Raw genomic sequence first — 12,941 nt, 5'->3', positions numbered from 1 at the left:
CAGCGAATGAGATGCCATCATACATCATAAAGAAATAAATAGATTAAGAAAAAATGGATTCAAGGACTGTGAACGACTATTAGAAAAGGCATTTGTCATAACTTCTGTGACATTTTTGGCTGGCATGTGCAAAATGTGCATATTGCTGGTTGTCTTTCTCTTTCTCTTTATATTTTTTTTTTAAGTACTTGTGGACCGAACAAGAGAAAATACATTGCTTTGATGGGAAACTGTAAACTATTGTCATATGTACCAACCAGAGTCATTCTAAGTTAATTCCAAAATGTGGTGAAACACATTGTTTATGATCCCCTTTGCAAGAAAAACACAAACCCATGGCAGTCAGGAAGGGTAATGAATTTTGCTTTTGAGCAGAATCTGAACAGTTGATTTGAATTTTCCTTAATAGGCAGTTTTATCCAGAAGAAACAACACTCAGTTGATACACAATTCAGTCTTTCTCAGTTCAGTAGTTTTTTGCAAGCATGGCTCTATAAGAGTTAGGACATACTATACCAAACTGTGTCTGTGGCCACAGATTCAGAATCGATAATAAGAAAACAACAACAAGAAAGTAAGATGGTGGATATGAGGCGGTGAATGCTTTCACTGTTTGTAGTCTCGCTGCATCAGACGTATCGCTTAGCAAAGACAATAGCCTCACCGCATCAGACGTTTAGTGTAACAGCAAAGACAATAGCTGCATCCTCCGCCTAGATTATAGGCCAGTCCACCCTCTGATGTTGTCCTCTTAGTGTATCTTCTGCTCATGGTTTTGAACATCAACACTTTGTTTCTCTTACTGACAGAATAAGGACCAGGACCAATCTGGTGCAGGGAGGGTGGAGGAGGAGGAGCAAGATAAGCAAGGCCATCTCCCAGGCACTGCCAAGGATGAGGAAGGGGATGAAGAAGAAGAGGATGATGAGGATGAGGATGAGGACGATGAGGATGACGACGACGACGACGATGAAGACGATGAGGATGATGATGATGATGACGACGATGAGAATGAGGAAGACGCAGATGAGCCCAAACTGAAATATGAACGAATCAGCAATACGCTGGAATCCATCCTCAACAGTGATGCTGCCAGCTACTTAGCAGTGCATACAAAGGTACATTGTATAGTCCAGTATCATTTATGGTGAATACTTAAAATATGTACACATAAACCAGAATATGTGCGCTGGTACATAAGTTAAATTTCTATGAATATGTGCACATAAATTTGTATTTTTCTTCAGCAACACAGCAAGCCAGGTGGTTGGACTATCAACATTTTGGGGTTATGTTCAGTGGTTTTTTTTCTTTCCTTTTATTTACCATGATGAGCGTGTTCTTGATACTTGGTACTTGGTAGCGATCCTCCAAAAGACCCCAAGCAGAGTTTAAATTGGAGGTGGCGGCAGGAGGTGGACTCAATTTGGGAAAACATACATGTACATGTACTACACGGTTTTTGTAGCTGTTACTATGAAAATGGAGATTTAAGCTCAACTAATTTTTGGCACTCAGCCTGGTATTGTGACTTTGCATTGTATTTGATTTGGTGGAAAATCATGACAATGTAGCAGACACTTCACAATAGCATCGATGAAAGTCTTCCCAGCTGTGTGGTAAAAGGTAGCTGTCTGCACTACAACAGCAAATTCACTCATTCTATACAGGACTCCCAAAGAGGAAGAAAACTACAAATAACTAAGCAGTTATTACGTACAATACTGTAAAGCAAGATATTTTTGCGGCCTGAAATTTTCATGAATCTGAGCCAACAGCCTAAATGATTTATTATGTGCCTCAAGTTTTTTTCTTTCGCATTTTGGCAAAGGTTTTTAAAGATTGATATTGTGAATGGATCATTACATGATGTTGTTGTAGTTGTTCAATTTCAAGAGCTGTGGTACTACTGATTAAACTTTGACCAATTATGTGATTTTACTGTTGTTCTCTGGCTCTAGTTCTTGGCTGTTGGCACCCACTGGGGAGTTCTGCATGTGTTGGATCACCAGGGAAACACCATCAGTGGCAAGGAGTTCACCAAGGTGAGATAACCTGGAGTATCCACCCATCTCATTGAGATGGCACCCTCAACAAAATATTCTGTCACCTGTCCTGTTGGCCCAATGAGCACTTGATGCAGTTGCCTCGCTCATTACCCATTTAGGACAGGCTGATTTGCTACAACACATATTTCCCATAGACACTTGCGCGAGTATACTCGGGACTCATCCTCAACAGGTTAAGCAGAAAAGTGCCTGAAAAACCCACATTGTCTCAGACAAACACGAGCACTCGACCATATTCCATAGAGATTTCTAACCAGGAAATTACCCCAGACACGGTTAGGCAAAGATTTAAACAGCTAGATTTCCATAGGCAAAGGTGGCAATAACCCACAAAGCATCAACCTTATTAAACTGCATGATTACATTAATTCTTTGTGCATGAGACGTCCAGTGGTGTGCATGGCAGATGATATTATTTTGAAACATGTGTTAATGTTTTGATTTTTTTGTACGTTTTAACCCAATACTGAAATTGTAGCAAAGGTACATGTACAAACCACATGCATGTATGTGTGTGTTCGTGCACATGTGTCTGTATTTTTGTTAAAATTTGTTTCAGAAGGTGTGAAACTTTGTGATTCTAGACTCTTGCCTATTTAACCCTTGAAAAGGTGCTCTCTTTGCTATTATGTCAAGAAACAAAATGTCAGTGAAAAGAGATTACCTAATCCTCCTAATCCCTATTGTTTCACCATGGCCTTCATGCCTTCCTAACTGAGGCTCATTGCTACACCTGAGTGGGCACCGGTATCTTCAACTAGGTCAAGTTTGGATGCAATGTATGCTGTAGAAAAAACATATTGGGAATTAAATTATGTGCCTATATCGGCACTACAAGGGTTAAGATACAGTATGGCAATGTAGAATCATTTTAGTTTTCACTCAAAGTCAGATGTGATATATAGAATGGAAGCAATAATATTACAGTGCTGCCAAGTTTCCCTGACTCCACAGGAGGCTTCCTGAAGTTTTACATTAAAATGCAAAGAATATTCAATCTTTTCATGTCTTGAGAAGAGAGTATAGAAGCCTCCCTGATTAGGGAATATTTCACTAACTGAGATTACATATGTACTTTGAACCTTCCTGATATTGATGGGCGAATGTTGGTGGTCCAAATGTTTTACACGACCATGGGACTTATCATTGATAGAGACATCTGGGCCCCATTTCATAATATAAAGTTGATATGATAGTAACTCTTGCTGGAATGGCAATTGTCATGGTAATTACAAGAATCCATTTTGCTGATTGGCCGTTACTAAATGTAATTACCGTTCCAGCAAGAGTTGCTATCCTAACATCTTTTATGACATTGGGCCCTGGACTTTGGAAACCTCCATTTGTATTAAAAAATGCACATTCACATTTCCTGCCTTCTGCTCTACTGCACTCGGCAGCACACCACGACGGTCAACCAAGTTAGCCTGGACATGAGCGGGGACTACTTGGCCAGCTGTTCTGATGACGGAAGGGTAAGTAGCTGTTGAGCAACTGACCAGTTTACCAGTTTTTCCCACATCCCTTCTTGTCAAAGGTCGGTCCCGACAGAGACTGGTATCTTTGCCCCACTGTTACCTGACCTTGGACGGAGTGGTACATGCACACTGGATTTTCACATGATATGATTCAGGGTTTACCAATGCTGTTCTGACTCAAACATACCATTTACACTTGAAAATGCCATGGGGGAAAAACAAAATTGTTGTGGAGACTTTGCAAATCTAACAAAACTAAACTGATACACAGTGCATGTGTGCACGTTTGCTTGCTGTAACTGTGCGGCAAAGAGAAACTTTTCAGACACAGTTTAATTCCTGACCATGCCAGCAAAATTTCATGTTGGTTTTCTCTTGCTTTAAAGGTTTTTTTTTTTCTCTCTCTCTCTCATTCATCACTGCATAAGATATTGATGAGGCATGAACTCTGGTGCACATCTCTGGCAAATGAGGCGTGGCCAGAATGTTCTCATAAAACTACCATCCATCAGGGGAGTGGAGATGACAAATGGGTTTTTGTCATTGTGCAGGGTTGCGTCTCATTTTCATGTTGTTCTGTGTGGTTGTTGTCATTGTTTAAAGGGGCAAAAAGGTTCCCAAGTTCTATTAATTTGCTCCTTGGCATTGCTCCTGCCAACAAGGAGTAATGGCATACAACACACGTCATGCCATGTAAGACATAAATACCAATCTAGTGTTGTATGGTACAGTGTATATTGTCTGTCTTTTGAGATGTTTTGTGCATTTTTTTTTTGGAGGTGTTTACAATGTATATTTTCTTAGTCTTTCCTGGATTTTTTTTGTCTTTTTGTAAAGGGGGAGTTCTTTCTTTTTCTATAAATGTATCATGCCTTCTAGTTCTGCATATGAGGGGGGATTACTTTCTTATTTCTGTAGATCCATGCCCTCTAGTTCTGCAAACTTAACTTGTTGTTGGTGCTTTTTTTTTGCAATGAATACCCAGGTGGCTATCACAGGCCTTTATGAAGGAGAGCACAATCAAGTCCAGTCCTTTGATCGTCCAGTCAAGGTATTACTGACTGTTCTCTTTCAATCTTAACTGTCATTCAGTATGTAAGACATCAGCCACCATTTGTAAGTATTTTGTCCAAATATGTGTAGACTGCACTTACCTAGTTCTTTACTGCATTTGTATTAGCCAGTTAATGAAGGGATTGTATCAATTTCTTGCCAAACAGCCTAGAGGTGGTTTTGAAGGGAAGGAAAAATGTGTTTTGCGACAGGGATGTGATTTCATATTGTTATCAAAGCTGAGAGACTGTGTGAGCGATATTAATATTTGTATTGAGGGCTTTGCTTTTACAAATGTACATGTAGCTCAACATTTCAGCCTTTATATAAGGGCAGTTTGATAGAAAGATTACCACAGCATTTTATAAAAGATGCATATTCCTTGACTTTTGCTTCCTAGTGTATTATTCTCCTTCAGCATACTTGGTCAGCCAAATGGCACCTCTGCTGGTGTGCTTTGTTTCCAGATGTCTCAAAATTTTACCTTGTATTGCCTGTGATATTGAAATGTCTTCTGTGGTCCTTTGGTATCACAGTGGGATTCATGACATTTGCTCATGCAACACTCGCTCCCATGAAATATTTACATGCTATTAAAGTCAAACATAAATCATACCCACAAACACAACCATAACCCTATTAAATCCCAATCCTCACATCAAACTATGCCCAAAACCCTATCACAACACTAACCCTAACCCTATCAGTCCTTGGAGAAAATGAGACTGAGGCAATTGTTGCAGGAGTAAATTTTTTTTCACCATCACAGTGACACTTGTCTATGACTGTCATATAAAGTTCATTCATGGTGGGAGTGGGGGGTGGGATGCAGGGGAGTAAACTTAATGCAGTTTACATCAAGTAACTGCTCTGTACATTTGCACACAAAAAAATTATAGGGGAGTTTACACAGTGATTTCTCAGCTAGACATAGGATGTTCATGCACCCAGTGCATGACGTGATGTATTTACACCTTATCTGTGATTGGTTTGCATGTATTTTTCCATCTTTCTCCTCCGATGGATCCGCAATGTAGGCTGTGGCCCTTGATCCAAAGTTCTCGCGACCCGGAAGTGGAAAGCAGTTCATAACAGGAAGTGATAGGGTGAGTGTCTTTTCCTTCAAATTATATTTTCTTTTCCCCTTCTGCTTTCACTCTCTCTTTCTTTGTGACTCACAAGAAATCCAGACAAATTGGTGAAGTTACATAGTGAAAGCTAAAGCACCCACAGATATCACATTGACATACTGATGTCAGGGTTCTCGCCAGGAATTTCTTCACGCTTGTCGGCATTTATGCGCGCTGTTCTGGGGGTGGGTACGGGAGGGGGTTCCCCCCCCCCCCCCACGCGCGAAGCGCGGAAGCTTTCGCTAATGCTTAATACAACACAGATAAATCGCCGCTAAAATGCCACTAAATGCGACATTTTCACGGAGATGTAATGAACGTTGTGAGGGGCATATTCTCACAGAAACAATGCAAAAACTCCATACCTTTTGTTAGCGGCAGTTCCTAAATAATAAATGAAAGAGAAGTAGGTGCCGATGGTGGAGGTTCCGATTTCTTTTAGGCCTTTCCTGTTTCACTGTTGCAATAATTAGCTGCCTCTGCATCGCAACAACACGCGCCGTGTTGCTTTCTCGCCGTCTGCTCGACCACGTGGTAGGCCTATTGCATGCAGATGCGCGAGAAGCGATCGAGAACTTTCGGGACATCGTTGCACTTTCCTTTCTGGGTATACTGCGGTAGTTTGGCCGTGACATCAAAGAGATATCATACAATTTTAAATGTAATGATGGTCATTATTCCGAAGGTTTGTTTAATCATAAAATGAAACGATTCATTACTGAGTACTGTACTTCGAAGGTTTGTAATCGAAAACAACAATAACACCAAAGGTCGGTACTACAGATGAATGTTCAAAATAAAACTGAGTTTGTTCGAAGATTAACAAGCATTTTTTCTTTATTATTTTCCGATCAACGAACCTTCAGAAAGGAATCTATCATCTATCATCGTTATTGTTTCAGAATAACAAACCTTCAGAATAAGAAAACACCGTTTTGGGGCCATTGTTGTATTCCGAAATTATACTGGCAGAACATTCGAAATAACAAAACTGATTTCGTTTGGATATAAACGAATATTTTCTCCTTTATAATTTTTCGATTTACGATCATTCAGAATTAAGAATGTAGAGTATTATTTTGCCATTATTTTTTCGGAGTAACGAACCCTGAGGGTAAGAAAACTATTACAGTTTTCATTTCTTCTTTATCGTTTTCCGATTTAACGATCGTTCAGAATTAAGAATCTAAAGCATTATCGTTATTCTTTCACAGTAACGAACCTTCAGAGTAAAAGAAAACTAACAGTTTTGGGGCCGTCGTTTTATTCTGAAATTTCACTGACGGAAACGTTCGAAATAACAAAATGAACGGACATTTTTTTTTAAAACCATTTTTGGATTAACGAACCTTCAGAATAAGGAATATAGCATTATTTTATCATTAATCTGTCGGAGTAACGAACCCTAAGAGTAAGAAAAGTGCAACTGTTTTTTGGGGCAGTTGTTTTATTCCAAATTTCACTGACAAAACGTTCGAAATGACGCACTGATTTCGTTTTGAAATTTACGGACATTTTTCTTTATTCAATTTTCGGTTAACGAACCTTCAGAATAAAGAATCTACAATTTATTATTTCATCATTACTACTTCTGTCGGAATATCAGACCCTTATAGAATACGAAAACATGCTGTTTTGTGCCATCGTTTTATTCCGAAATTTCACTGACAGAAACGTTCGAAATAACAAAACTGATTTCGTTGTGAAATGAACGGACATTTTTTCTTAATCATTTTTTGGATTAACGAACCTTCAGAATAAGGAATCTAGCATTATTTTATCATTAATCTGTCGGAGTAACGAACCCTCAGAGTAAGAAAACTGCAACTGTTTTGGGGCAGTCGTTTTGTTCCAAAATTTCACTGGCAAAACGTTTGAAATGACGCACTGATTTCGTTTTGAAATTTACGGACATTTTTCTTTATTCAATTTTCGGTTAACGAACCTTCAGAATAAAGAATCTACAATTTATTATTTCATCATAACTACTTCTGTCGGAATAACAGACCCTTAGAGTACGAAAACACGCTGTTTTGTGCCGTCGTTTTATTCCGAAATTTCACTGGCAGAACGTTCGAAATAACAAAACTGATTTCGTCGTGAAATGAACGGACATTTTTTCTTAATCATTTTTGGATTAACGAACCTTCAGAATAAAGAATCTAACATCATTTTATCATTAATCTGTCGGAGTAACGAAAAAAAATATGAACCTTGGTGGCGATAACTGATGCTGGTGTAGAGAAAAACAAAGACAGTTCGCTCAAAAGATGCTTCCTTCTTTCAGTTTATTTTTTCCCCAGTCATTCCTATCGTTCTCCTCCCATGAACCCCTGCCATGCACGGACGATGAACAAAACAAAATGTTACCGACGCTGCAATGAAAAAAAAAAGAAAGAAAGACGTCCTCGAAGCAAATTATCTACACTTTTCAAGTTGAAAAAATGGATGTTCGTAATGAAGAATAAAAAAAAAGCACGACCTCAAGCAGTGGGGAAACTTGATATCATGGCTTGTGGAAATTTCCATGAAATTTCCACGAAAGCCAGGTGTCAGATAGAGAATGTCGCGCGTACTGCCACCTTGCTTCAGTGGTTGTAAACAGCGTGTACATAGCATGTAAACCAACTGGGAAAATTGATGAATGATCATCCATTTATTTTCTGCCCATGAAGGCCCCCTAACCCACCTTTTAACAAACCAAGCCAGAAGCACGTGGAGCATTATGTACGTTGAACTTGAAAGACCATCATGACAGAATTACTATAAATTTCGGCCCGGAGAAGGAAAATGGAATATTCACGAATGACGTTTACAAATCCATGGAAATTGAAAAGGCTAAAATGGAACGCATGGCTTTTTAGATTAAAAAAAAAAATAATAATTAACCCACTGAAACTACCAACACCTAAATAACAATTTGCATTTGCATACTCCATCGCACGTTCTTTTTTCTTTTCTTTCTTTAACAAAAAAATGGATTTAATTTTCTCTCTGCGGCAATGCTTTGAACGCATCTAATTTTGCGTCATTGCCGATGGCCAGTTTCCTAAAGAATTGATACGAATCCTATCAAATATACGAAACAAAGTCTAAAAATCCTGGATCCTGGCGGTGAATTTCGATGGTATTATAAATCCTGCTCACAATCAAAATTTAATCATCTGTTCCTTGCACCATTTTACCAACCAACTGTAACTGTTCCTGAAAATTTCATCCTAATCTGTTCCCAAATTTTGACTTATTTTGCGAATAGAGAGACAGACAGGCAGACAAACTAACAAACAAACCAAAGCAGCCAAAAAAAAAAAAATACAACCTTTGGCGGAGGGGGGCATGCATTTCATATCGTTTGTTTTTGCGTAAACCCGACAACAAGCGTGACAACAAGCGAGCACGTGTCAGCCTTCCTCAGCCTCCTTCGGCCTCCGACCCTCTCTTTCCGTCCTCTCTCTCCCTCTCACAATACACTGTACCGTTGTACACGCAGGCGGCTGTAAGTGGCCGGCTGGGTGCTTGTGCATGTGTGTGTGGATCCCAAATCAGAGCGCATGTAAGTGAGCAAGTGTGTGATGTGGTGTGTATCAGCTAGTACGCGTATACGTCGCTCTGTTGAGCCGCGTTGTTGTGATCGGTGCGGTGACTGCGTAGATAAATTTTTGCGCTTGTACAAATGTATAAGTATGTAAACTGATGCTGCTTTCAACATCTACAAAATAGCTTCTTTTCTAGCCAGATAATAAAGACTGAAAAAGGCGAGAAATTGGTCCGAACTTAGCTCGTCAAGCAAGTTACCCTTGTCGGCAAGTTCACGCGTGGTGCTACCCTTGTCGGCAAGTTTTACCCTTGTCGGCAATTGCTTCTTCAAACCGCACGCTTGTCGGGGCCGACAAGGGTGATATACGCTGGCGAGATCCCTGTGATGTAATGGATTTTATTTGGAAATATATGTATGATGTACGTTTCTGTTCAGTTTAGTATGTAATTTGTTACAGTAGCCCTTGTAGATGGAGAAAATATCCTGTGGGCATAGTTCAGGCAAATATTCGCTCTTAAAATGGGATTAACTTTCAGACATTTCTCCAAGTACAGTACACTTCTATCTGAACCCCCTCACCCCCACACCCATTAAGAAAAGATTGAAGTAAACGTAAGCTAAACTTCAGACTATGTGCTAAGTGTACTTAACTGCCTTCACAAGGGGTGAAATTAGTAGTTCTGATACCACTTTGTATCAGTTAAATGCACATTTACCTCTTAGAGAAAATGACCAATGAGGTTACATGGGACCTGGGTGCTGTCCCAGAAGGCGTTCGGTCGAAAAAAGACCAAAAATGCTTGTCAGAAAAAACAAAGCAAGGTCTTGCCCTTTGATTTCTGATTTGTGAAGTATAAATACAATGTATGTGTCGCCCGAGGGTCATGTCTGTGCTTCAACTAGCAAGAGATGACCTTTCGCCTTTGACCTCCCCTTCCAGCTGGTCCTCCATGAGAAGGGCTTCCTTGGGCGGAGCAAGTCCACCATCCTCCACCATGGAGAGGGTCCCATCAGGAGCATCAAGTGGAGGGCATCCCTGGTGGCCTGGGCTAATGACTTGGTGAGCTGCTAGCATAGTAATAAAAACTAGAAAAGCACTCAGAGAGCGCAGACCTTCGCCAAGCACTGTATTTCCACCCTTACATGCATGCTGAAAATCGCCCAATTTCCAAATGATGTAGCTATTACAACAAAACAATAAAATAGAATAAGACAGGTTTTCCTCATCAGCTTCCTGCTTTGCGCCTCCTTGAGCAGAGCATGTGCTTTAGTACGTGTATGCAAACCTCAAATACGAGTAGCTAGACCCCCAAGTTCACTGACCCTATTTGCCAAAGTATTTCAAAAAATCCTTCAAAAATTCATATAAATTCCTGGATCACTACCAAAATTTAATAATCTGTTCTTTCTGTCATTATTGACTTTTCCTCTAAGTTTCATCCAAATCTGTTTTCAACTTTTTCAGTTATTTTGAATACAGACCAACAGCGACAAAAATGTAATCTCCTTCCTTGGCGGAGGTAACACAAACAAATAGCAAAACTATAAAACAAGAAGCATTTGCATCATGAAACTTTTTCGGAATTCGATCTGACAGCCTTTTTCACAGCACGAAACTTTTGCGAATTGCCATTGGCATTCAGTGCATTGTGTAGACAAAAGCTTTTAGTGGATCATGGCTCTGTGTGAAATTTACAGATGTTTCACGCATGCAAAAATGTCTGGTTATACAGTTCTTTCAACAAAATTTATGCCCTTCGTATTTACTAGAGGGAGTATCCAAATTGTTTGCAGTCCTATCCATGTAAGCATCTCTTCCTCTTCTATTTTGATCTAAACTGACAGTTATTGAAGGAGAGAAGCTTTTGTGCATTTTATAGTCAAATTGCCTACAGGTTCAAGTTTGAGATATGAGAGTGATTTCTTGAGAAAATTTAAAGAGAGTGAACATGTTTGTAATTCTGAAGAGAATTTTTCAGCTGTCAAAGATGGCAATATTTAGACAGCCATGTTGATGCCCTGCAATGGCCATAATAGTAGTAAACTATTTCCAATGTGATTCATTGTATCTTTCAATGCTTTTTTCACAAGTGGCTTCTGAAGTGTATTTGATCACACTAAAGGTCTGTAAGTTACAAAACACCTTTTGCTACTTCTACTTGACCATGTGCATGTATCAAAGTAGCCAAAGGGGTACTTTTTATGTCAGTTGCATTTTGCCAGTGTTAATTTATCCATCCAAACTTGACCTAGTTGTAGAGTTAGCAAGTCCACTCAGGAGAAGCAAGTGTCTCAGTCCATTAGGAGGGCTGTGATGACACAATGCTCATTATTGGGTATACGTCATTGCAGGTATAGCTGGAGTGAAAACAGACAGCTCGCTGTGTTTAGTGCATGTGCAAGAACTTGTTGGGTGAATATGAATGCATGCAGTGCATGAATGTGTGGTGATACAGATGACGCTATACGGCGTATATTGTAGGCATTCAGGATCCTCAATCTACCATTCTTTAAGTACTGTAATTTGTCGATGACATTTCTTGTGTTGTTCAGAAATTTTTAGATGGACTGTATCTGACAGTTTCATGGAATTTCAAAGCCAATTATAGAAGAAAAGTAGATAATTTTGTCTAAAAAATATGCCAATCATCCAACCGATCATGGAGAATCGTAGGTTTGTTTTTTACTCCAGCCCCCGCTAAATACCTGGATGTCCAACCATGGGAGTAGGGATTTGGGAGATAAGGTAATCTCTAATCATTGACAAATACCGCATAGTTTCCAGACGTCTGTGCCAATTGGCAGAGAGAGTGCTCCTTCATATGTGCCAATTAGCAAACAAAGCACAGTAAGGGTCAAGGAGCCAATGATGGTGATGGTGATGTCATAATGATGTCATGATGATGTCATAATGATGTAACGATGATGTCACCGTCTGTGCACGGCAGGGAGTGAAAGTCTACGACATGCATTCCAAGCGCCGCATCACGTTCATCAAGAGGAGCCACCCCGAGGCCATGAGACCTGAGCTCTACCGCTGCAACTTGTGCTGGAAGGACGACAACACCCTCCTCATTGGGTGGGCCAATACCATCAAGGTACACCTGCCAACTTAACACTCTGGTTTGTGCCCCCCCCCCCCCCCCCCCCCCCCCCCCCCCCAATGAAGGGTCTGTCTTCCTCCTGAAGGGTGCCAGAGAAAATCCACTCTTGGGTGTGTCTGTCTGTTCATCCATCCCACACCTCTTACATCATAATATAACTTATAGATATTCAGCAGACTCTCTTGTTACCTGGCAGCAGTGCACTACAAAGTTGGAAAGTAGATAAATGATTGTGTCCATAAAATAATAGTTTTAGAAGGTCAAAGGTCAATGTTCACTGTCCTTCAGTTAGATGTGTCATTCTCCTGCCATGGCTTGAGCTTGATATTTCTGGTGGTAATACCTAGAAAGACGGAAAGGAATTTCCTGAAATGATAGGGGTAAAAGGTTAAAGGTCACAAGAATTTATGCAGGATGTCATGTTCTGACCATTAATTCTACTTGATTGATGTCCAGTGTTATTTGTTGTAATAGATACAAAAATATGTTTACTACAAAGATTGTATTAAGAGGATTGGAAGTGCCTCCACTATGCAGAGAAGGGTCAAAGGTCAGTTCTTGGTCAGAGG

At 39.9% G+C, this 12,941-nt stretch overlaps 1 protein-coding gene across 1 annotated transcript in view; it reads left to right on the top strand.

Moving 5' to 3' along the window:
- The window catches only part of LOC139725706 (vacuolar protein sorting-associated protein 41 homolog), a 40,050-nt gene that overhangs the window by 5,609 nt on the left and 21,500 nt on the right, over positions 1-12,941 (top strand). The window contains exons 2-8 of the mRNA XM_071636787.1: positions 810-1,118; positions 1,962-2,045; positions 3,470-3,544; positions 4,533-4,598; positions 5,638-5,706; positions 10,209-10,328; positions 12,217-12,366. Of these exons, the coding sequence (XP_071492888.1) occupies positions 810-1,118; positions 1,962-2,045; positions 3,470-3,544; positions 4,533-4,598; positions 5,638-5,706; positions 10,209-10,328; positions 12,217-12,366 (873 nt within the window). The remainder of the gene's footprint in view (positions 1-809; positions 1,119-1,961; positions 2,046-3,469; positions 3,545-4,532; positions 4,599-5,637; positions 5,707-10,208; positions 10,329-12,216; positions 12,367-12,941) is intronic.

Source organism: Diadema antillarum, unplaced genomic scaffold, assembly GCF_040938485.1.
Source record: "Diadema antillarum isolate AM-2024a unplaced genomic scaffold, OU_Dant_1.0 seq00000054_RagTag, whole genome shotgun sequence".
NCBI classification, from domain to species: domain Eukaryota; kingdom Metazoa; phylum Echinodermata; class Echinoidea; order Diadematoida; family Diadematidae; genus Diadema; species Diadema antillarum.
Note: the sequence above shows the minus strand (reverse complement) of the source record. Positions and strands in the feature narration are given on the sequence as shown.